Here is a 27,491-nt window from a genome sequence, read left to right as displayed (position 1 = left end):
TAACTTCTACATTATTGAATATCTATACATGGAAATGGAATTCTATTGGAAAGGCAAATACATATTTATGCATGTTCATTAAACCTCTCTGAAAATATGCAATAATAGTGTTAGTATAATACGATGTACATATATATTTCAATAATTTCAGTAAATATTATATTCATATTATTAGACAGGTTTAATGAGCGCATACATTTGCATTTCAAATCGAGTTTCATTACCATGTACACATAATACACATACATGGTTTAGTTATACACATTTAATCGATCTAAGGTACTGGGGAACTGCACTTTGAAACATTTGCGTTTAAAACATTTATAAACAATGCTTATTTATTTTAGCCTAAAGACATTCCTATAGTAATTTGCACGTTTATTTCATTAGTTCTTCCTAAGCTTACTAATCTCTGTTATTTCATTTTGTTAGCAACAATCACTGTAAGCCGTTCTCCTCAGATAAGATATTCTATCTTCCACTTTGAAACTGAAAAAATTGGTTTTATCATTCTCTTTGAGCCATGCTTGTTCTCCTTTATTCAGGTTAAAACTTTCGTTTACTATTCTGTAGCAGCTTGTACAATATTATTTTACTTGCAAGATAAAAAGCACGGGCAATTTCAAATATTACAACATATCTTGAAAAATGAAAAAATATTAAGTAAGCAACAACAATTTATCAAATGAGGTCAGTATAGTACCAAGACAAGGTAATACTAATTATTGTTAAATTTTGTGTAGTTTCAATGGTATTCGACTCACGTCAAACACATATTTGTAAATAGACCATAGAATGTTTTGCGTCAACACGGAACAGTTTATGCTTACTAAAGGCTTACTAGACAGGTTATCTTGTTCACTGATATCACGGCCTTTCCCTGCACAACGTTAATCAATCTCTCAACAAAATTTATAGCTTGGCTACACTACAAACGAAGGTCCAGGTTGCATCAGGTCGTTCCGTGGTCCTCTAATTCTGTACGTCTTTTCCAACACTATCTTCTACTACTGCTACGGGTTTCATTTAGTTTGGTTCTTTTGAATTTCGCAAATTAAGTCGTCTTTCGTCTCCGTTAGCCTTATTTTTATTTTATTCTATGCTTATTTTTAACACCCTTTTCGGTCTTCAACCTTCTAATTAACGTAGCGTAAATTTATTTATATTTCATAATATTGCGACAATTCCATTTTTCCTCTTTGCGTTATTTCCCCTTATGGTAGCATTAGGGTTACAACCCTTTTATTTTCTAAAATTTCCTATTTTAGAACATTTTTATAACATTTCACTGTACGAGTGTAACATTTTATAGATCATTCGCTATTCATGATACATTTACGTGTGAACTGTTGGCAAAGTGTTTGACCCCATTTTTTGAAATGTTCGAAACTTTTTGAATTTTAGTGTCAAAGCATTTTAAACGATGCTTATCTTATACCATCTCATCAATTTTCTCTACCTTTTGTTTTGCGCTTTACGCAACGTAATAACTACGATTACGTAATTATTTACGTTTGCAAGTAACAATTCGTTGTTCTAACCATGTAAATGCTTTTGTGAACTCTACAGAGTGTTTCAGTAAATTTCTCAATGATAATCGAGCTTCATTACGGTATTGATCAAATTTCAAAAAAATCTCTCTTCTATAATACGTTCATAAAACTTTTCTGTACTGACTGGGTATTCGAATATTTCGTGGGTCTCTGTTCATCAAATATCTCGAAGATCTGATTTACGCATCTCGTTCGAAAATCGATTTGCTGCTATTATGAGAAAGCGGATATGAAATTAATTAACGAATCCTCAACACGATGTTCCCGATGCTTCAGCGAGAGGATTGTGTGTCGACTTAATTAAATTTATTCCTGTAATTCCCTCTAACGATCATACAATAAAGTATGTTCTTAGTCAAAGTATCTCGTAATTATCTCTTTTTATTTATTTCCAAGTTCTCGCGTCATATAGGACACGATGAATTTTCGTATCACAACTGATCTCGATCATTTTTAGAAAATACGTATATCTTCCTTTGCGTAGAAAATCACAAAATATACGTTGGAAAAATAGAAATAAAAATTAAGTAGATAGAGTACTGAACCTAATGTTGTGCAAGGAGACGAAAATACTGCAAAATATTGCTTAAAGGGAAGATTAACTTTTTATCTTCGTACTTTCATAGTAAGATAATTCGCGCTTTTCTTTTTCTTTTATTTACAAAAATTTTTAAATTGGTATTTCAGCTACCTGTGTCTGTTAGGATAAATGCCATTTATTTTACATCTATTCGCAGCTGCTGTTCGCAGCCAAACTCGATTTCTAAACTAGCTTCTGTCCAAAGAACTACCGGTACATTTTGATGTTGTTCGCGGTCAGTACCGCTGCTACGTAGCAATTTGAAACCCACATGTGCAACACGCAATCGTAAAACTATTAGCGTGTTTGCTAAAGAATTATTATATCCTCGCCTCTACCAAGGCTGAGCTTTTTCTAAAAGAAACCTCTAATGTTTATTAGCAAATTTGGACATGGTAACTTTTTAACAACCAGAGTAATTTCTATTTAGTCTGGCATTTTAGTCGTAGTTTAAAACGTCTTGTAATCAAATACTGTTATTAGAAAATATTTTTATTGCACATTTTATTATGCATATTCTCACGCATATATATTATAAATAAATAATAATTCCTCTGGGGCATAAATACATTGCAGATACAAATATTTGTAACATGTCGAATATGAGGACTGTGAAATAATATATATATTGTACTACGTAATCGTTGATAGTAGTAAGACAACAGTACTAACGAGTACTGCATTGTATAATAGTTACGTTAAAACATTAATATCGACATTAACATAGTATAACATTATGAATTAAATATTACAATTATAAAAATTTATAACAATTAGGTACAGTTTGAATATTCATCGTTAAGTTCTTCAAATATTAAACAAATTTTGGTTCAGGTATCTCTGCTCAGGTATTCGAGCTGTAGACACAATAGCTGTAAATTGCGCATATATATGTCGGATTCACATTATAGGGGCTACAAGCCCTTCACCAATCTTCATTTAGATTAGACATTGTTATTATGCAATAGAGAAGATATTTACTAGTACAAATATGATTATTAGTGCAAGTGTGGATATTGCAGAATTGCCAGGTAACCGCACTGATTACACACTAATGACAATGGTTTTAGGTTCGATAACGAATCCGCGGTCAACGGGATAACCAAATGCGCTTTCTTCCAAAGTCCAAGTTGTACTCCACTTGCTTGTCTACGGTACAAGTATTGCTGAACTAACTCTTTGTTAAAACGTGAAATATCCACCGAGCGTAAAGACTCTAAGTAACTCGCTAATACGACCTCACGAGAGGATGACTTTCCGTCACGATGATGTTGCAGAGGAAAACTATGATGGGGGTGTCTAAGGACACGAGATCATCGGGTTCGTGGAGAGATTCCTTCGTTCGGAAAGTGAGGGAAATTGACGTTGCTGTTAATTGGTCAATTTCCATGTTGGTGGTTAGAGAAGGATGCTAGCCGCCCTTGAGGGAAAGCTGCTAGCGGAAAGCATCGTTCGTGAGAAAAATAGATCCCCTATCTTCCCGTAGTTGGGACAAAGACTGTTTGCCTGTTTGAAGGACTTTAGTTAACTAAATCTTAAGATCTATAACGGGTCCTCGGGCTAGCTGAACATTTACTGTGGAGATGCTTCGACATCTGGTATTCATCTTGCCCGAAGAATAGAGTCTCTGTGTGGCGAGCCACGGGACAGAAACCGTTGGAATGTTTCTTTTAAGGAGAGCTATAGAATTACTCCATCCCTATGTTAGGTAAAAATGTTCATCCCGTGACCGCGGCTACGTTCGGCGACTGGTTGTCGCCTCGAGTTCAAGCTCATTATCACAAATCTCGAACAATTATAATCGAGTTAAATTATAGAGGCTAAAATATTGGGGGTTTTCCGAAGAATTCCAAAGGGAAGGTCCCGGTGTCCTTTCATCTCCGACATATATATTATTACTACATATTATTATATGCATATTATTATATATATAATCAAATTGTTCTTAATGTAAAATTATTACGAAAATATAAAGAGATAGTAGATAGCGTAAAGGAATATAAATATTATGGTAGATGTAGCTTCAATTTCGAAGAAACACCACATGAACGTTAATACATGTTCAGATAAGTGCCGTGCGGATATAATCGTTTGGTTTCACTCACAATCCTCTGTATAGAACGGACACTATCGGACACAAAGGCTTTTGCTAATCCGTGAGAACTAATCACGTTGGTTTCTGCAGTCTCTACGGAACTTCGTCTGTGTCAGTAATTTCCTGTTCTCCTGCCGTTTTCGCTATAGCCGGACAATCTCCTACGAACCTGTGGTCTTTCTCGTTTAAAATTGCCGAGACATGATTTTACACGGCTCCGAGACGAATAGGAAAACGTAAACGGGTTGGAACAAAACGCGCGAAACGTGCCTGCAGTTAAAATGCCTATCTGACCAGTTTATACAAACCGAGTTATGTAACGTGTTTCACATGGGCAGCTAAATTAAATTCACGTGTTTTCCGCGATTTCATTTCCATTCCACGCGATGTTGAATTTCGCGCGTAAAATACCCACCCGTGTTCGTTGTCTGCTTAAATAGAAATAGTTTATGACCGAGATACGATCCTTCAAAATTATTTACATCTCACGCCTAATGAATTTATTTCTTACTGTCGTTTTATCTCTTCATCTATGGGAAATTTTACGTGACACAAGTGTGATCATGTAGCATTGCGTGACAGCAAGCAGCGTATTCTCCTTGTGCCCGCGCTGTCTGAAACGCGTCTTCCAAGTGACAGACAATACCACTGCACGGCACAGCTGATCGATCCCTGGTTGACTGAAGCAGTGCGTGATCGGTATTACGTGATATATCAAGCTGCGTTTAGCTCAAACGAGCATGAACATAAAGCGAGAGCACTCGACCATTCTCGTTTGGTGTTACGTTAACAGTTGTGGAGTAATCTGTTCGTAAAATATTTACATCAAAAAAACTTTTTCTCTTTAAACGATCGCGAGACGGCGACAGAATGCTCGCCTATGCCACAATTTTTCTAAAGAGAAGGAAGAACAAGTATTAAACTCGTTTAAAGGTATCTTCGTATACCTTTAAGATAATTTTATATCGAATATTATTAAATATCGTTCGTTCATCGATATTATCGAAGAATCTACAAATTAAAGAATTAATTTCTCAATTTTTAAATGCGGCACAGATCATTAGGATTAATAGTTATCGTATTGGGTTGGCAACTAAGCGATTGCGGATTTTGTTAATACCACCTAATGACAAAATCCGCAATCACTTACTTGCCAACCCAATATCAGGTTGTCCGAAAAGTTTCTTTCGTTTTATAAGGAAATAATAGACTCATAATATTTTTTGCTTTGTATTAGTTTATTGAATTATGCGCGAACATAATAACAGAAATAGAACGAAATGGGGCATACCTAATTTAATAAAATAATATAAAACAGAAATTGTTGTTCATCTGTTATCACCTTATGAAACGAAAGGAACTTTTCGGACAACCTGATGCATATACAGTACGCGTTCCTCTGTTTGTATTGCTGATTGGTATCGGAAAAACGAACGCAGTGAAACGAAAATTGGTAATGGTATTCCTAATTCCGGAATTACACGCAATACGCAGTCGGACAGTTCGTAACGAGGTCGACGTATTCTCTACAATCTCCTTTGCAGTTTCCGTAGCCTACCAACAGAATTCAATTATCAGTATTACCCGAGCGAGAAATATGCAGAAAATTCCATCCATAAACATGACGGAACAAATCAGAGAGTCAGACTACAAAAGGCTTGCGATGATATATTCATCGGATGGACACATTGCTGACATATACAGAAGTAATAAATTCAGAACACAATTTGAGTTCGTCTTAAAAGTTCCACGTGTTGAACATACTACGTCGTTGAAACATTAAATCGTCGAAAAATTAAGATTTAATGTATCGATTCGAAACAGCTAGCGTTTACTTTCGACTAGAAGGAAGCGAGAAATATCTCGGCTTTTGCTACTGTCATTATTTCTAATTGTTTTTAATTGCAAGTTCATCAGAAGATAGCTTCGTACATAATAATGAAGCAAGAAAGAAGATTTGATCGTAGATATTAATAAAACACTTGGATATTTCTTGTTTTCATAATAATGCAAACGTACATCTTTTTAATTTCATTACCTTGCGCTGTTTTGAAAATTCCTTTTCAACCTTAAAAAGTAGGGTAATTACCTTCCTATTCACAAATATAAATTACGATTCAGTTCAATTTACTAAATTTTGCTTCTCTACCGGCAAAATAAAGTACTAGAACTTCGTTGTTCTAATAAATCTAATACTCGATATTTTTAGTGTCTTCCTATTTGTTCTTTAAAATGTCCTTCTTTACTTTCCTTCTATATAAATTTTTGCTAAATCGAATCCGTTTGAAAGCTTGCTGCGATTGTATGAAAAATAGACTTTAATGAAACCGATGTTCGAGAAACAAATTATATCTCGGACGTAACAAGGAAATTCTCGATGCAAATTTGTCCAATGTATATCCGTCTGCTCGCACGCTTCGCTTTCCTCGTAATCATTCGATTTATGATGAAACCAGTAAACGTTCATCAAAGGCGAGAGAAATTCGAACGATCGATATCGCCGCGGCTTTGTCACAATTATTCGAGTGCCGGTATGTCGACGAAACATAGGTCAGGATACAGAGAAGCGAATGCAGGTCGTTGCACCGTGACGTCGTTGTCCACGAGTAATAGACTTTTGATACGGCGAGCAAATGACACTGACGATAAATCGTCGCTCCGATATGCCCGCATCGTCTCTAGACTAACGCGTTTTAAATACTTTCCGTTTGTATTGGAGAGCGACGCGGTTCTGCAGGCTAAATGATGCAAACGGCCGGACACTGCGGCTCGTTGATCTTATTTACACTCCGATCGATGGACTCTGATTTAATGGCGACGAACTGTGCTGCATCGACAGCCCGTGAACGATAATCTGTAACTGCTACTCAAACCGGCCGATCGATCAAACGTCGTTAAGCCTGGTCGAACAGCGGCGACAATGAGATTCGCGAGGTCGATCAAAATCGCGGAAACTATTTCGAGCGCATCGCCTGAAACGCGCGACATCGAGTCACGGTAATCGCGTTACGTCCCGATAGAAATGTAATTTCGTCCGCGATGCAACCAGGAGAAGGCTGAACGACGAGCAACGGCCGATACGGGCGGCGGAGTCTTAACACGGCGACCTGTGATTTTACTGATATCGCAGAGTCGAACTGTAGCGCGTTAAATTACCGGTTTTCCGCCGCAGCGTTTTAATCTTTCCGCGGTGATGGAAAATCTAGATTTTCAATTTCTCATTTAGCAAATGATTATTTTTTTGCCCCATGTCCTATATTTCTCATATTATATGCAGTTTCTTTCGTTTTGTACGGTGGTAATAGGTGAACAAGGATTACTGTTTTATATTATTTTATTGAATTAGGTATGATCCATTTCGTTCTGTTTCTATTATTATGTTCGCGCATAATTCGATAAACTAATATAAAATAAAAAACATTGTGCGTCTATTATTTCCTTATAAAACGAAAGAAACTTTTCGGACAACCTAATAGATTGAAACAATGTAAAAACAAAGTTTCATAAACGCGTTAGAAAGTTGGCGTTTGACTCTTGCGAGGCGTCGTGGTTCGCTTGAACAAAACCTCTGGCTATTGTTAACATCACGCAAATATCCCGGATGCATTAGTTTTCCTTTAAAAACGCGACGACTTAGCCTCGCATAGATTTTGTAGCTTATCATAGTTCGTATCGTCGTCTAACTTTAGACACACGCGGACTTGCGACAAGATTTGCACCTTCCGCGAGGCAGCCGATAGCTGTCAGCCCGGCCGATGCCCTGATAAGGTTGTCTTCGTCTAACACAGACTGCCGGCGTCATCAGGACACCGACCTCGTCAGACGATCGACAGTCGGAAGGAAATTCGTTAGCGACGAATTCTTAAAACTACGAACTTTCGCCGGTGCCCAGCTATAAAAGAGCGCGTCGAATCGCTTCGAAGTCTGTCAAAGTAGTTTAGAGAATCGCTACCAGCGCGCTTCGCTGGACGTGTGCTTTTATGTGCTTTCGCGAGATATTCTCTTACACTAAACATTATAACAATACTCGTTATAGTTAACTTAGTGACATTCGACGTATAGTTGTTTTGTGTTGCAATTTTAAGTCCTCCTTCACTGCCCAATAAAATAAGCGAAACGAATGACATCGATCTACAACTTTAAGTTGATTTGGCTTCGTGTACTAACTCATTTTCGCATTCATATGTATAATTTTGTGTACTAGACTAGATTAGCCGCGTAGTAGTGACACACGTATGTGAATATGAGCGTATGGAAGTATGTGTGTGCACAGCGTCTCGAAAGAGACGAATGTAACTGTAGTATGGTATAGAAGATGGTGAGACAAAGAGAATACTGAGACGCGTGCAAATGTATATCGACGAAGATCCTGGAAATTGTTTATTAAATAAATCTAAAACTATTTTAATATGAATTCTAAGTGTAATCTTAGTGTTCCTTTGCTTTTATTTCGGCAATTAAGATCCACAATTCTTAACGATATATTTATTTATTAATCGTTTTAAAACAAATATGCTTTATACAGTAAGACACAAGGATAATAAAAGTACGATATATTTACACATAGTCTGGATTTACGTGACTTTTTCCCAACTTATCACATTACATGAAATACTTTTAAATTTCATTATCGCTGTAACGAGACACGACTATCGTAATTATAACATCGTCTTGTATTCTTAACAAAAAGTTGGGCAATGGATTAGTTAATCTTTTGATTTGCACTAAGTGACGCGAAAAATTTCAAAATTTTCGAAATCATAATTTCCAGCATCGGTTTATCGGTATTTAGGAACAGGATCTGTACTGTGTCATCAACATTGGCGATTCTGAACATTATTAATTAATGTTGTTATTACAAGTAGTACATTAAGTACATAGGGCTAATACTATCACTAACATACCATTAACGAACCATTACGATATCGTATGCTACGATATAATTCCATTCTTATTGTTAGCTTAATCAACTTTGCGTTAGAAGTTCGTGACCTGAGCTTTGCAAATATTTCCTCTCACTTTGGAACTTCAAACTTCCTGTTCAGTCTGATTTATAATTTGTGTAATACAGTTGTGTCGACGAAGAATGAAATTATAATTATTTGCCAAAGTTCCGCTAACTCTGTCTGCATCAAATACCTTCGTTATTTTGAACAGCGAGTGAAAATATTATCCACGAAAATCATATAATCGAGAACAGGACGTAATATTACGACGGTAACGATTTCTTTACAGACGAAGTCAGATAACCGGAGATAAATTCTGCTTTTACGAACAAAATATCCAAACAACATAATACGACGGTAATCAGTGGAATTGGACAGCTGGACGGATAAATTCTGTTTTTCCAACTAAAATGTTCAATTCTTTTTAACGAATTCTGAGTATCAAAATAGTAAAACAAATTTACTTTATTCCAAGACAGTTGATGTTTTACCTGAAAGATATAAAAAAAATGAGTTCTTACAAAGTATGTTATTTATTAGAATTTGTACGACGAAATATTCCCAGCACGATGGATACCTGGTACACTAAACAGCGATGAAGAAGTGACAAACGTTGGCGAGGAAATTTTTCCAAATCGATGGGTAGAACGTGAGCACGCAGTTCCTTGGTGGCTCGGTCTTGCTCTTAATAAGCTCAGAGTCTTTCTCGCTGGGAACACTGAAAAATACCATGTATCGAGATGCGCCGACAATTTCGCCAGATACGGTGCAACGAATTTCCACCGTATATTCTGCAAATAAACTGAGAGACGATAAGACATGCACTGGTTCGCACATTACAACATCGTATCGATATACTGGCATACATAGTGGCTATTTCGAGCATGTTTTGTAATAAAAAATAATCAGATGTACAAGTACTCGTAAAGTTTTAAGAACGGTGTAACACATTTTTATGAATTTCTTTTTGTAACTAAATAGTGGTTATATGGGACTAGGTATTTTTGGGATGTAAATAGCTAGTCTCGAAGTACAAACGTAATTTTCTTCTACTTGAATTTTTCTTATTGTTTGTCGTCGACGATTCTTCTGATCATCTACGATCATCTTCTGTAGGTAAATTGAGGTATATTTAATTAGTTAGAGTTAAATTAGACACTTAATTTAAGCATTTAAAATAACAAACTAAATTAAGCATTGAATTTATTATTATCAGCCCCATATCGTCAAGTTGATATTTCAATTCCCTCGTACACGTTCTTGGTATTTAATCTCTTCATACTGTTCGCGATTATACAGCCACGCTTTTCAAATTTGCCAATCAATCTTCTTAATACACGAGAGATATGCTTGTTTAAGATGACAGGGATTCTTCATACCGTTAAATACGCGTCAGCGTATTTCATTTCAGCAAAGAAGAAAGCAGTTAGAATTGCAAAAACCACGTGCTTCGACGATAACGCAAATTATCGCAGAAGATACAACTTGGCAATAGTTACGACGTTGTAATCAATTTCAGCTTTTACGCTTTCAGTAAAAGTGTCATTGATAATATTTGGAGTAACTTAGCATGAAAAAGCATTTTCATGAAACGGCGACAACGCTAAAAGAGACGTAGATATTGTTTTAAAGTTCGTTCATTGAACTCTGTCTTCGTTCGGTTCTTGTTCCTTTGGTACCTCTGCGGCATTTACATTTCACAGCTGTCGCACAGTTTCGTTCTTCTCGAGGCAGACCAGATACCGAACTCGTTAAAACTTGCACAGCGTCGGATTTAAATTAGCGGTGAGAAACCAGGAAAATATCTCAAATGTTTCGCAAAGACCGATTCAAAGAATGAATAATTTACGGACAAAGTCAAACCTCCAGCAAACTTTCGATCTTCTGGCAATATCGTAAATTAATAATTGTTATCTTGATGAAATATTTCGCGAACTTTTCAAGTACGCAGCCTAATTTATATTTATCTTGATGAAGTATTACGAATTTTCAAAGTATACATCCTGTGGCGAATAATCACTCGACGTACGTTTTAATTAGCGAGTTATATCGTTTACCAACTTTTCACTTCGACTCTTCTTATTTTCATCATAATTGAAATAATTAACGTCAGATTTCAATCTCTTTTGCTCGCGCCGAATTGGACTGGCTTCTGCTGAACTGTTCGTCACAACTTTCCATGTAAATTTACGCTGGTTCGTTTTGAGATATCGACGTTTTCTCAGAAGTATTTTGAAACTTAAAGAGGCGCTTCAAATTCACTTCGTCTCGCAATCGTCAAAAATCGCCATAAATCTCGCAAGTAAAAAATAAGTTGTGTTAATACGCCAGGTGGCCTTGGGTCACATCCGATGTACTGTATTTGCTACACTGTGTTGTACACACGGATGCAACAAATATTAAATAAACTTTATTTAAGATGTAAATATATTATTGAAGCTTCGTTAAAAATTACGGTAGAGTCGATATTTGAAGAGTTCCTTATGAATATACATTTTGCTCGCTTTTCCACAGTGACAAGCTTTATTTTTCACGTAACAAACATGGGCAGTAAACGTCTAATTTGAAATATTTTCTCCATAGATAATCTTGTCTTGAGATTGTCAAAACATAATTATAAAGTCCTCGTCTTATTTTTTTAGATTGAACGTCTCCGCCAAAATTGAACATCTTCTTATTTTCGAGAAATGATTAACGTACAATTCGGTTTTATGGGAAAATAATCTTTTTCCAATTATTTTTTCCGAACGACTACGATGTCACCGTTATTTTTTCGTTATGCTTTATCTTATTTTAGACAATTCGAAGTAAAAATGAACATGGATCGAACAGATAAGCGATGTTAATGGGTCTGGCCAAAAAGAATTGGTAAATAGAAATGGTAAATACATTTGGTTATAAACTCAGTCATCGCGCTTTTAATTTACATGATCTTTCGTGTAGAATATATCAGTAGATAACGTCTAAGTTCTTCGACAGTTTTCCAGGAGATTGCCCACGAATCCGAGTAATATGGTAATTTGTGGCAACAGAAGGCAATTTATGCTAAGACATTTAGAAACTTGCACTTAAGCAGCAGCAGCTGAACAATTTCTGCGAAAACGGCTGATGCGTTCGCAGGCAAAATCATATCGGCGTATACATGTGTATTTCTGTAGTGCGTATGAAACGTTTTCCTTGCTTTTTGACATATCCAAATCATTCTATGTATTTTATATAGTTTAATAATTCATTTTCATCCACATCAATGTGTAATTTTATCTCTGAATGAAAAAATTCATAAATAATGTGGAACATAATGGAGCGAGAAAGAAAAATAAGAAAATTAGTATTTAGATCTAAATATACTCTAACGATACTTAATACAATGAATTAAGAAGTCATTTTTTTACGTTTGTTACAGAACTTGAAGAATCAGATCATGACGACGAATCTGTGGGTCGAACAGGTGAGTGATATTAATTCATCTCCTTAGAAAGAATGACGACAGCTAGATTAAACACTGTCGGCTTAATCTGTCCTTAGAAAGATTATTCGTCGTGATATAACTCATCTGCGCAGCGATTTAATTACTAAAATTAATTACCGCTATATGTTCGTGACTCGTTTTCACAGTTTTAAACGCTTTGAATATATGGGACAGTTCAGAAAAGTATTCGAATATTTGACGCAGGAAATTTTTATGAATGTATTACGTATGCTATACGAAAGTTCTTGAAATTTTATTAACACTACGATAAGACACGATTATCGTCGTTATATCGATCAAATTTTACCAATGAAAATATATATAGATATAAATTACAAGTTACAATATATTTATCGCAAACATACATCCAACGAAGAATTAATATACGATTCTAATAGTCGTCTTGAACATGCAATTAGTGCTGAAAAGTGATCTCATTAAATATTCTGATATATAGTAAGCAATTGATCGTGCAAATATTTTCCTGATCCTCTCGAGATGTATGTTTCCAATAAATATCTTGTAATTTCTATATGTATACTTCCAGATTCGTTTCAGATTTTACTACTATAATCGTGATAGTGGTATCTTGTCACAATTAATGAAGTTTCAAAATGACATATTTATGCTTCTTCAGGTTTCAGTCGTTTCTTTATTAGTACGTTATACTTTGTTCCGAAGTTTAGTGATTTTCCGGACAGATCTGGAAAAAAAAAAGAAGATACAAAAATTTAAAGAAAATTGAAACGTTGTAAAGATCGATATTATAGTCAATATTTAAGATTCTTATTATTGCATCGACAATGTACAGGATGTAAGAGAACGTATGGTGCACACTTCGGAAGCTGATTGTACTCGTAAAAACAATAGAAATAGGCTCGTATGAACATATGTTCTATCTATGTTCGACCATGAGATAAAACGAATTTTCTGCTCCGTTTTTGTGTTATCTGATTAATTGCTAATTATTGCCAATATTTAAGGTTCTCAACATCGTGTAGACAATATACAGGTTGCAACAAAACCTGTTAAAACAATAAAAATAAGCTCAGGTAAATATATGTTCTATCTATGTTTGTTCATGAAAGACAACGAATTTTCTGCATCGTTTTTATGTTGTCTGATTAATTGCTAATTATTGTCAATATTTAAGGTTCTCAATGTCATATCGACAATATATAGGTTGCAACAGAACCTGTTAAAACAATAAAAATAAGCTCATATAAATATATGTTCTATCTATCTCTTTGTTCATGAAAGACAACGAATTTTCTGCGTCGTTTTTATGTTGTCTGATTAATTGCTAATTATTGTCAATATTTAAGGTTCTCAATGTCATATCGACAATATATAGGTTGCAATAGAACCTGTTAAAACAATAAAAATAAGCTCATGTAAATATGTGTTCTATCTATGTTTGTTTATGAAAGACAACGAATTTTCTGCTTCGTTTTTATGTTGTCTAATTAATTGCTAATTATTGTCAATATTTAAGGTTCTCAAAGTCGTATCGACAATATACAGGGTGTAACAGAACCTGTTAAAACAATAAAAATAAGTTCATATAAATATATGTTCTATCTCTTTGTTCATGAAAGACAACGAATTTTCTGCATCGTTTTTATGTTGTCTGATTACTATCACAGAAGATGCTCAAAAAGACGATCCTGTATTTCAAATCAAACCAGTAAACGTCTTGTCATGGTTCCGGTTACACTCTGAACGCTTGCTGGCGTTTCCCGAATTTGTCGGAAAGCTTGTCCTGTTCTGAAGCTTAGTATTTCGACTTGGTATATTCACTGGGTTTGTTCTGCTTACAAAATTCGTTATATCTCACGAACGGAGACACATAGGTAGATACGTTTATATCAACTTTTTTCATCCTTTTTACGTGTACAATCAGATCCCGAAGTGAGTCTCATGTGTTCTGTTACATCCTGTATATCGATCGTCTAAAATCTAGGGACTCATATAACATCGAAAAGTTTAAATATCAGCAACAATACCGATGCTCTGAACGTCTCTTAACAAAAATACGGCTGCAACGCGAAGAACCGTAGAAATACGTAAAATTTCGAAATATTGCAAAATCCTTCGTATAATACGCATAATGCATCCGCAATAAGTTTCCACGTGCATCCAAACAGTTTCGCCAGTCACTGTATCATGTCTCGATGGTAAACGAATCTGAGCAACGCGGTAACGTCGTAAATGAACGATTACTTAAAATTGGAAATTGTGGGAGAAGTTTGAAGGAAAACAGGCGGACTAGCCGAATAGGCTGAAGGCGGCGCGGCGTAATTCGTGCGTGGGAAGTAACAGACGCTTAGGTATTTCGAGTCATCGTCAGCACAGTAACTGCAAATTGCTTCGCCAAGTAATATGTATTCGTGTAAGTACACAGCGTTGCGCGCCGTTTCTTTTGCTAGAAAGAATCAAGCTGAGGAGGGACGAGAGGCAAGACAGTAAGGTGCAGCAGCAAATGTAATTGAAGAATAATTAAGCGAGACCAATTAACATCCTTATCCTCGTTCTGCGAGCAACTTGAAAAACGTCTTCAAAGATAAATCCCGCTAAATACGTTAGACGTATACATGCAATTTACGGCCGTAAATCTACGAACGTGGCTCTTTCTTAACAGTGAATTTACTTTCTTGGTCAAGGATTTATGTATCCTTTAATTGATGTTGCTGCGAATAATTACCGAGATAAATAGTTCAGTGTGTGTGATGCTTGTTTCTCTTGGATCAGGAGATTGGACAGGAAGATGGCAGGAGAAACATGAGAGTACATGTACGTACAGTTGCTGAAATTTCCATAAAGCTACTGTATGTTTTACAGTAAAATCTTATAAATATCCCATTTTAATGACAAGTCTGTGTATGATACCATTTTGGAAGAAATAGAAAAGAAACGTATATGTAGAAATGGTTTTAATAACATTCACAGAAAGAATTGCAGATGATAATTTTATTTATCAACACGATAACGCTCCGATTTACACGTCAAAACGTACAAAACGATGGCTACATCAAAAGGAATGTCAAGGATTTAACATGGCCAGCTTGTTCCCCAGATTAGAATTCCATAGAAAATCTTTGGGGGCTCATTGCGAGAAAATGTCATGCATTGCAGGCAATATAATTCCATTGGTGAATTATCAAACGTGGACGTCTATCGATAGAAAAACATTACAAAATTTGTATAAACTATCGATATGGAAACAGCGAGCAAGTTACTGTCAATTTGCATTTTATTTATTTAAAGAGCGCGTTGGTTTTATAGAAATTTTGAATTTTGTCTTCTGTTAAATTATATTTTTACGTTAATTATATCATTTTATATTAATTTAACTAATTATATCTTTTATATCTTTTGAAAGAAATGCTACTTCCGTTGTCACAACCGAAGCACGTGTTTTTTTTTCTAATTTTCCCAAAATGCTATCATACACAAACTTATCGTTAGAATAAAATGATTGTAAGATTTTACCAAAGAACACAGTGGCCATATGGAAATTTGGACCGCTGTAATGAAAATAAAGTTGTTCGAGAATTTTTTACAAATTTTCTGTGTCCCATATTCGATACTACATATTTTTCTACTTCATTGCATTTCATTTTTTTTTTTTTTACACTTTTTATCGCAACTTCAAGATAACGTTTTAATTTTTGTATAAATTTAAACTAGCGCTATTTTAACATAACGTTTATTTTAACACACAACTATCGATTTTGTCTTGTTCTAGCGCTGGTTTCATTGGAAACGAGCATGCTTCTTTTTATTGGGAAGTTTTTAAAATCTGGCGTTCGATATCAAATGCAGTTATCCGATATCCGTGTCGATTTTCTGACTTCGCTGTCATTTTGTGGCGAGCAAATACCGTTCAAATACGTGCAATAAAAATTTGTATGCATTTATAGGAAATTTGAAAGTACAGAATTGCACGAAATGCACATATTGTTCAAAGTATAGTGCTTCCTACAACACTTGCTAGGTAAAACAATTTTCCACCAAGGTTCCACTGTTTTAATTATATTCTCAAAAATATGAATTTGCATAAAAATTCGCAGTCTACTAGCACGATACTTATATCCATGGTTGGTGTGTGTGATCATTCTGTTTGCACGCGTGTGCTAATTAACGAACTACTCGAAGGACCAGTCTCGTGATGAGATGCAAGGAAATAGATTGAGAAACTTATCGTAGAATCCTTTCCCTTTGACTTCTTATTTCTTCCTACTTTAACGAGAACTTTTGCTCTTCGTTGGCTTATTAATTAAACTGTTTATCTGTCGAATTAATTAACTTCACAAACCAAGAAGCAAGGAAAATTGATGTAATTATAAAAGATGAACTTGACACTGAGATCTAAAAAATTTCAAAAATTAGGGTTGACCACTTTGGCCTGTGAACGATTCAATTGTCAATTACACGTTGATTCATCAATTTTTATAAATCAATCAACACTCCACCAATAATATACATATACCTTTACTTATTTACTCCTCTTTATTGTTTATACATCGAAACAGTTTTCATGTTATGGAAGATGTCCATGAAAGATCGTCCACGAAATTTTGAACATTTCTTTATTCAAGTCTTTTTTACGCTATTTAAAATACATAGTTCCGTTCAATTGCTTAATTAATAGGTCTCGTAGGAGTAAGTTAAAAATCTCGAAACTACGAGATTTATGGCATCAATCGGTTTATTAATACGTACGTTTGTGGGCTGAAAAATTTCTCGAGAAAGTTAAATTACGCCTCTGCGTCCGAGAAGAATTACCGCCTATATCAGTCTCATAACTAATCAACACTGAAACTACCGATAGTTAACACGAAGTTATATCTACCAAAACCAATCAAAATGGCTGTTCTTTAAAAAATACGTAATAATAGAATATTTTTATATTTATTGATTTATTATTTTCCCATAGAAGAAATTCCGTGTTATGTAGTAGATTTTTGATATTATTAATCCATCTGGGATCCCTAAACGAGGGTTGACACATTTATAAAATTATAGAACCAGTCATTTTGATTGGTGTGGTATTTCTAGTGTTAGCATCTAGCGATCTAGCGATCGATCCGGAATTTTCCTGATAACTGATATCGTCATATCGAATGATACGCGGTAAAAAATTTAATAACATGTGGCAAGTTGTACAAAACGAGGAAACTGGTTAATTGGGGTTCGATAAACAGATTGCAGGATCCTTTTACACTTTGACAAGTACCGGTCATTTTGACTGGTATTGGTATAATTAGCCTTGATACAAAATTATTTTCAATTTGAATACTTAAAAAACAAAATAAAGCTCATTATATTATTCTTTAGTTATCGTTGAGAAAGTCATTACATCATTGTGGAAAGAAAATACAACATGAAGTAGGAATTTTAAAATAAAATTGTAAAACCAATCAATTTGACTGATGCGGCAGTTCTAGTATTAAGGAGTGTTGTGAGCAAAGATTAAAACAGGCTAGGAAAACAGATAAATACTGTAGTATCATGGACGAGGGGCCTGGAGATGTCGTGCAAATTATAAACAAGCGGCTGCTGAGCATGTGCGTGGTGGGGCTAAGACAAAAGGTATGAGGCTAAGACAAAAGGCAAGGAGTTGCTATGGGTCATAAACGAATTAACGGCAGTGTGAGTTGAGAAGCCAGAGAGTGTAGATTGCGTTGTCAAGATAGTGTTGTTAGCGTTGTTGAGAGAGAGTTGAATCTGTGGTGACGAGAGTTGTTAATTAAATACCTAGTTGTCTTAATTGCAATGCGTTGTTGCGATTAGTTCATGTTAAATAACCATCGTTTTCTGTTTCATTAACATCTGTTTAATCCATTTATTATTAATAAACTAATTATAATAATTTACGATACTACAATACTGAGCTCAAGGTTCATTTTCCTTCCAGTTGCTTTTCATCTCGCATGCCAAGAATAAAGTTTATGAAGCAAATTCTATAGCGAGAAGAGTCTTCCTTTCTAAACTAAAAGTTTTTAGTTTCATCATCGGCCAGTAATACTTTTGTTTCTAGTAAAATATAGTGAAAGTTACGTTTTTAATAGAAATTGCGAGGAAAGTTACTGCACCATCTATTCTGAAAATTCGTTTTACGATCGAAATTAACATTTTTAGAAGAGACAACATTAATCTTTCATTATTTGTAAAAGATAGAGATCATCGATAATATATTTCTATCGGCAAATGAGCTTTCTTCTTTCCTGTTCACCACGTTGATAAACTGTTTCAGAGTTTCTGCATCGGAGAACCGACCCTTTGCGCTCATTACCGATGCGAACTCTGTTTTCTCCACGTTGCCTTGTTCCTTCTCTTCTGGTTTCATATTATTCTTCCACTTTCTCTTCTCCTTATTTTGTCCTTTATCTTGTATGCCTTTCTACTATTCATTCTCTCTACAAATCGTACCTCATTTATTTTCACATCTTGCTTTTCTATTTCTTAATTTATTTTACACACTCTTTTATACAGAGTGTTTCGTCTAGTTTCATCGCTCAAAATGTCTGCTACAATTACAGTCTTATAAAAATGTTCCTCGTTTTCCCTTTCTTAATCTATTTCGTACACTCTTCTATACTGGAATTTTTATTTCGCTTAGTTTCGTCATGCAAAATTTCCGTTATCATTACAGTCTCATACGAATTTTCGTAGATGAAATTTCGAAAATAGAATGGTTTTAGAGCACGTAGTAGCAATAGCTCTATACTACTTGAAAGGATTAATAAGATGGAAAAATCAAGATTATCTTCTTAAATGGAATGGCTATATTTTATTTATTGTAGGTCGTAACCACTTCGAAAACGTATTGCATAATTCACAACGTCATACGTATGAGTCTTTCAACCCTCCAATTCTCGAAATTCAAATTATAATGCAATATTGGAAACATTGTCCATTTTTTTCTATTTATATTTCTGTCGACACAAATTAGATTTCAAGGGTTTATTTTGAAATGTATGTGAGGTATATTATTCTTTTCGTATCTTTACTATAAATTAAGCCTTTTTCACCACATTTCATTACTTTAACGACCAGTAAAACAGTTCAACTCTACAATAAAGAAAAGCGATTGAAAAAGGCACGAAATTAAAGATCTTGCTAGTATTAGAAATTAATGCGTTGAAATAGGCAGAATCTATGATATTCTTATTTTAGACTAGAACAAATGAAAGATTGCACTTGTATTGCCTACCCCACGCAACTGGAAGGTTCAGATCGTCGAAAACTATGTGAAAAAAATTTACTGACCAGTTTCAAGTAACAATATTATTAGTAAAATAGTGTTCTGTTTAATCTTCTACTTTAGAGATCGCTCCACTTGTTTATCATGCTAACAATAAGTCATTAACAGAACACGGTATTGTAGTATCGTGGAGAAATGACATAAGTGCCGTTAGGCCAAAAGGGCCTGGCAGCTTTTATCGGGAGTCGTTACCTGAAGAGTCGAGTGGAATAATCGTGAGTTGAGAGTCGAGTGGAGCAGTCGTGACTTGAGAGTCCAGTGAGTAGTCGTGAGTTGAGAGTCGAGTGGAGTAGTCGTGAGTTGAGAGTAGAGTGGAGTAGTCGTGAGTGAAGAGTCGAGTTGTGACGAGTCAAATCGTGAGTTGAGAGTCGAGTGGAGTAGTCGTGAGTTGAGAGTCGAGTGGAGTAGTCGTGAGTTGAGAGTCGAGTTGAGATAGTCGTGAGTTGAGAGTCGAGTGGAGTAGTCGTGAGTTGAGAGTAGAGTTGAGATAGTCGTGAGTGAAGAGTCGAGTTGTGAGGAGTCAAATCGTGAGTTGAGAGTCGAGTGGAGTAGTCGTGAGTTGAGAGTCGATTTGAGATAGTCGTGAGTGGAGAGTCGAGTTGTGAGTAGTCAAGTCGTGAGTTGAGAATCGAGTGGTGAGGAGTCGAGTTGTGAGGAGTCGAGTTGTGAGGAGTCGAGAGTTGAGTTGCCGAGTTGTTATAAGTTGTAAACGATTAGTTGTGAGTTGTGAATTAACTATTTAATTATCTTAGTTGTAGCACATTACTGTATTTAGTTCACGTTACATATATATCTATAAAATACACATGTCTGACCAGGGGATGTAATAAATGCAATAAACAATAAATAAAAAAAATCGTTAATTTTATTCAATGTACAATAGGATTGTACTTAAAGATTGTGGATAAAGGCATGCCAGAAACGATTTATCTGCAAAAGAAAAACATGGCCAGGAAGCAGTGCAAGAACAGAACATTTGAATTACGAGAGGAAACTTCAGCATTCTTATGAATTTCGAAATCTTTGCAAGCAATTAAGAGAAATGGAAAGTTTCAAGAAATTGTGTCAGAAACACTTTCACAGAAACCGACAATCGGTGATATAAGTGAAACTGTTGCCTCAGCAATAGTTGCACACGATTCTCAGATTAGTTTCAGAACAATTTCACGTGATCCAGTAATATCTGTGCCAATGCGATCCGAATCTTACATCGATGTAAAGTTTCGCTATGCTATTTGCCATAGGAAATTGCACGAAAATAGTCTTATCTGTCGCATGATACTCCATCTATGTGTCGTAGATCCGTTTCGACGTAATAATTCGTCTCGTTTTATTGAAATTACAATTCATCTGATTTACTGATAAAGCCGTTCCCACGAGAGATGATTCGTAGAGGGTTCGTACAGTTTCCACAAGTTGTGAAAAAGCAGATTATCAGAGCAGAATTATGGCAACGTTAGTGGATATAAATCGGCTACTATTTTCTATAACAATGTAACGATATCTCAACGATATTCAAAATGTATTTGAATCAACGGCGCGCTATTTGATCATTTCTGTTGAAAAACAGATGTTGATAAGGAAGGGATATTTTCGCAAGAGTAGAAGATTAAACAGAATGTTAATTCATATCGGACTCCGAAAGCTCTTACTGCTGTACGTCATTGAGTTCGTTTCATGAGTTACTTTAATGTAGCTACTACTTTATTTAAACGAGTTAAATGTAGCGTTTAATTTAAAAAGACGAGACAAGTTGACTTTTATGTCTTATTAATCCTTGCCAGTAAGATAAAGATAGTTTCGTAAGAAACCTTTTTATAGAATTGCGCAAGTTGTATAGTTTTTGTAAGAAACTTTCCTATAAAATGTTAATGGTAACAGACATAACGATGGATGAAACGTTGTAACTTTTGAACTAATTAATTATTAATTATCGTACAATCGCACAGTAAAAATGATTGCACAGTTTATATACACAATATGTCCTTTTTCACTGGAAACGTTCAAATGTCTGAAAAAAAGTTGTATGATATCAACGAGGACATACTATTTCCCAGACAGTTCATGGTGCGAAAGACACAAGTTTGTAGCGTTTTGAAAACGTTTGACTGTCAGTTGCAAGAATATGTAATAAGAAAAGACGGTATAAAAAATAAAAATTCTGATGTCACCCTTGCAGGACGTTTCAAGGTCGTCGCAAGGTAAACTATGCAAAGCAAAGCTATGCGAAATAGAATATTCCCCGCGATACCGTACAACTTTTGTCTCAGACATTTCTTCGTATCATTCGTACTTCTTCAAATATTTAAACGTTTCCGGTTAAATAGAACATACCTATATACAGGGTGCTTCCTTTCTACCTCGTCAAATGGCCAGCAAATTGTACGTTTGAACGTAAGAAAAGATGTTATATAAATAATGGATCGTGAATGCTCCATTACAAAGTTACAACAAAAAACCATAATTTTAAATGAATGCACTCTCGTTCCATGGATTTTTCATGTTTACAAAAAATGTCGTCCGTTCTTGCAGACAGAAAATCAACGTCGTTGATACATTCAGTCTATTGCCATTCTTTCACTTCACCGAATGCAGTATCAATCATCTGTATCAATTCCCCAAACGAATTAATTTCTGCCCGACGCATTTCAATCTTCTCCACAAATAGAAATCGCTCCATTAAATCGGTCGAAAATTCAAAAGATAGAAATTAGTCGATACATTTATCGCGATATCTTTTCTACAGCTTCGTAAGTGAGCATTAATCGTAAGAATATGCTGATACCGTTTGACCGTATACAACTGAAACACCCTGTATATGTACTATTTGTTTTGTCCCCGTTGAAATTTTAATATTTTTCCATTTACTAGGGTCGGTTTTTTCTTTCCCTCGTTTCTGTACGATTTCATACTTTCTCTGGCTGTCTGTCATCGTCCCCTGTGTCTGAAGGCGGTGCAAATTTAATCGTTGTCGCGTTCTCGTTTGTACTGCACAAATTCTGCCAACAACGTTTTCCATGACGTTTCTCCCTTCTCTGGGTAATTTTTCACGGTGACAGCTCGGTTCGTCACTGCTTGACGATTCATAACCGTATTGTACCATATGGCGAACACTTGTTTGGTCGGCCGTGACGTTCGATAAAGACGGGATTTGAAATCGAGAACAGGAGCAACGGAGAAACAGAGAGAGTGTGTGGCAGCGACGTTTCAGATCGTTACACTGACAAGAGTCACATCCGTTTCTCTGTGTACTTATGCGTGTACGTGCGCTGCCAGGTATTCTGCACGCGTCTCCCAGCGACACGCCATCCTTCAACGTCGAAACCACCCTCTTTAGCTTCCGACTAACCCTCCGAACCGACCGTTTGCGACAACCTACTAGCTACTGCGTACAACCGGTTTGCCTTCGGCTAGCGCTCGCTTGCGACGACTATACACGCGTGCCACGTGTAACTGAGGCTAATGACGAGACTTGTCCGTGTTGTATCGTTTCAAACCGGGCTGTTGGTTTCGCGAAACTCGTTGTCCTTTCGTTGCCGACGACTTTGTTCCGGACCAAATGCTCCTGTACAATTGAAAAATCGCCGTTGCACGTGAGCACTGACAGACAGCAGTGGCGTCGACCAATGAGGTATACCGGTCTTTGTACCATTTTCTAGCATCTGGTTTTTGTAAAACCGATGAATTATCGCTTGGAAGCTAATGTAGAGGAAAATAGCTGGTCGAAACGAGGTTCTTTGAAAAGTGGCCTGAGGATTTTCATGCAGATTTGTGTCTTCTTAGACACGGGTAAAAGAAAGCAGCTGGAGCAGAGCTTTGCATATTTTTGCATGTTAGGTTTTTGCATAACGTGCGTTGTTGCAACTTTGAATTTCCTACAAATAGGAAATATATTGTATAAGCGTATTTTGACTAGAAAGTTTTTGTTATTGAATGAAAGTTGAATGATAGTTTCCATGAATCAGTTAAAAGTTACGTAAAAGGAACATGTAAATTATTTTAATCAACAGGAAATGTTGATTTGAAAATGTAAATTTGCTAATAATAAAAACAAGTTCTTTCTAAGCTGTTTTGCAAAATATTCCAATATCATTTGCATTTTGTGGACCATCGATGCTTGTTTTTATAATGTAAAATTATAGTCAGCATTAAGACAACCACAGCATAATGTTTTTGAAGTAATCCTAAATGGCAGAACATGAATGCTTAGATACAGATATAGATTCGTGTGTTATGTTCTTGTATTTTGAATAAATATACAAGTGGCAAAAGAAGATGTTATGTAAGAATACGGTTTTTAGGAAATGAAAATGTGAAAGCTTTTTATTTCTTATATACATACGTATGTATGTGCAAGTAATAGCAGACGAACGACATACATAGCTAATTCTTGTGTTGTGAAATTGCTCGGCTGATGTGTAAAGTTAAATTTAAGAAATTTTAAAAAGCAATTTTTAATTAGGAATAGATTCAATTAAAACACAACTTTTAATTTAATTCTAAGATATCGATTTTTAATTGAAAATAAATTCAATTGAGACTTATACTTTTGAATTTTGTAGAAGTTTAACCTTCTTTTTCGTGTATATGTATAACGTGAGAGTGTCTAATATGCGTACTTAGTATATGCAACGTACATGTTGATATTACACATTCACACAGACTAAACATGCCAAATACATACACACACGCAATTTAAATGCAACAGTGCAACCCCTCTGTAATTATTTTGCCGGAAATTATTCTAATGCTGGCGGCACGCTTTTTATTTTAAAAGTGCGATAGAACGACTGTAAAAAAGGAATTTTTAAGGTAACGTTGTAATAGAGAGACGCCAATTTTTGAATCCATCATGATTTTAATTTAACAAATTTGTTCAACCCCGTAGAACCAGTTAATTCTTTGAGCTCCATTTTTTTATTGTAAAAGTACGTTGCGGAAAAAAAGACCTCTGCGAGTCAAACTAAAGGCTTTTCCTACCAAAATGACTGCACGATTATTTTTCACAAAGTTATGACGTTGCCTAATGGTTCAAAGAGCGACAATTTTTTCACGAAAATTTAACGCTTGTCCAATTTACCACACAATACATAACAAACGCAACATTCTTAGAAATGATCGACGTTTGTACTTTTATCTAAAGTATACAGTTTAGAAAAAAGGGAAACATCTTTCATACTGTTTCTCTGAAAGCCTGTCTACATAAAGAAGCCTGGATTTATTTATATTACATAAATATATAGCTATTTGATTACTAAATACTTTTTCAAAAAATCAAATGAATTTCTCCGGTAATTACTTGACAATAGCAACGAAGTATTAGCATTAAAAATATATAAGAACTCACAACTTTAACACTAGAACTACCGATAGTTAACACGAAGTTATTTCTACCAAAACTAATCAAAATGACTGATCTTTAAAAAATACGTAATGATAGAATATTTTTATATTTATTGATTTATTACTTTTTACAGGAAGAATTCAAAGTTATGTAGTACATTTTTGGTATTATTAATCCGTCTGGGATCCCGAAACGAGGGTTGACACATTTATAAAATTGTAGAACCAGTCATTTTGATTGGTGTAGTATTTCTAGTGTTAGCATCTAGTGATCTAGCGATCGATCCGGAATTTTCCTGATAACTGATATCATCATATCGAATGATAGGCGGTACAAAATTTAAAAACGTGTGGCAAGTTGTACAAAACGAGGAAACTGGTTAATTGGGGTTCGATAAACAAATTGCAGGATCCTTTTACACTTTGACAAGTACCAGTCATTTTGACTGCTATTGGTATAAGTAGCCTTGATACAAAATTATTTTCAATTTAAATACTTAAAAAACAAAATAAAGCTCATTATATTATTCTTTAGTTATCGTTGAGAAAGTCATTACATCATTGTGGAAAGAAAATACAACATGAAGTAGGAATTTTAAAATGAAATTGTAAAACCAATCAATTTGACTGGTAGTTCTAGTGTTAATTTTATTAATAGCTTTTAGATATTACATCGTAATAAGAACAAAATTAAAGTAATATTAGCTATCCTTAATTTGTACGATGAAGTAATGGAACATTTTCTTATGGTATTTCTAATCTACCGACAAAACTTTCCCGCAGCATTACACATTTGTACGGCTGGATTAACGTGTACAAGGTTTGGGAGCAGAATAGCGAAGTACCGGAGCTTTCGATGTATAATGCAGGTTAAATTGGTAGATAGGTTAAAGACCTTGGTTCTTCAAAATGTTCATCGATCCGAGCAGAATAACTTAAGTTCCAAAGTGATGAAAGCACTCTTGTATTCGATGGTGAGTATGATTATATTGAATATGTAACACTTTGAACACGAACGATTGATCTAATAGACGGATCCAATTTTCAACTATACAAAGGAGACATACATTGAACGGTAGAAGATAAAATATTCGCCTGTAAACGATTTTTATGTCATTTCTAAAAGGGACGTTATTTCAACAATTTGATTATTTAAACATCACTCGGTGTTTTTCTAATTTTTGTTTTCTTTAGTTTATTTTAATTTATTTTACTTTTTAGTTTATATTAATGTAAATGTTGCTGCAAAACATCCAAAAAGGAATAAATAAATGACTATGTTTGGTAAAATAAAATAGAAATTAAAAATAGATTTTATCGTAACCATTTTAAGTTCGAAAACTAACGAGAAGATTGATATGTTTTTTAGAATTTTCATTTGCAAAGTCAAATTAATGGTCAAATTTATTCCAATTTGGTCAAATGTCAAATTTTTAAGTATGTGAATTGCGATGTTTTTAATGCTATTCTGAGTCTAAAGAAAAATTAAAGGGCTTTAAAGCATTTGAACTTCTAGAACTGAATGAAAAAGTTAATTTTTCGTAAAAGAATATGTGCAAATTTATAATGTTAAGAGCGGTAAAATATCCGATCTATATTATGCACAAAATATAGTAACCGATTAAATATTTTTGCTTTTAATAGCGAGTCCTCGAAATTATTACGAATATTTGATCAAAGTTTCAAATGGCAAAGTAATAATGTGCATTGTCTTACGAAAAAAGTTTGTTCGAGTTAACATTATTATACCGTGGACAATGAAACTTTTATTACTCAAGATGGTAATTCAGATGGCCATTTTAAAAGCTTTTCTTTAACTATTTCAATTTCATTTCAATCTGCTGAAAAATCGAGTCTATTTCTAACCATGGAACGGAAGTGGTGACAAATTCACTTCTCATTGCCCGCGCTGAAAGTCGATAAAACGACAATAGGATCCCGCTGTTATCTTGTTTGGTAGAAAATTGACAATTACGCGCTTTTGCCTATTTAATTTGCGCGATTCTTCTTTGCTTCTAGTACGCACGGCGTAGAAATGTCGGTTTTACGGCTTTATCCTATAAAAGGTTAACTAAAATCTTTTAATTAATTTAAAATGTTTAATTAATCTTGGTACACCCTTTGTGATATGATGCTACGGAAATAAAATTTAGAAATAATCCTTTTCTACATATATAGAGTAAATTCAATGTTCTTTGAATACAAAATGGATAAATTTTTTAAGGAATCTTTCAT

The 27,491-nt window shown here is 34.9% G+C and overlaps 1 protein-coding gene across 10 annotated transcripts in view; it reads left to right on the top strand.

Annotated features, from left to right (window-relative positions):
• Positions 1–27,491, top strand: part of LOC117242913 (acetylcholine receptor subunit alpha-like) — a 380,997-nt gene that overhangs the window by 96,045 nt on the left and 257,461 nt on the right. For all 10 annotated transcript variants that reach the window (XM_033509966.1, XM_033509964.1, XM_033509965.1 and 7 more), the window contains one exon: positions 12,578–12,622. In XM_033509966.1, coding sequence (XP_033365857.1) covers positions 12,578–12,622 — 45 coding nt within the window. Of the gene's footprint in view, positions 1–12,577; positions 12,623–27,491 lie in introns of those variants that run through there.

Source organism: Bombus vosnesenskii, unplaced genomic scaffold, assembly GCF_011952255.1.
Source record: "Bombus vosnesenskii isolate JDL3184/JDL3185 unplaced genomic scaffold, Bvos_JDL3184-5_v1.1 scf7180000016281, whole genome shotgun sequence".
NCBI lineage: Eukaryota > Metazoa > Arthropoda > Insecta > Hymenoptera > Apidae > Bombus > Bombus vosnesenskii.
The sequence above is the reverse complement of the archived record's forward strand: the minus strand, read 5'-3'. Positions and strand labels throughout refer to the sequence as shown.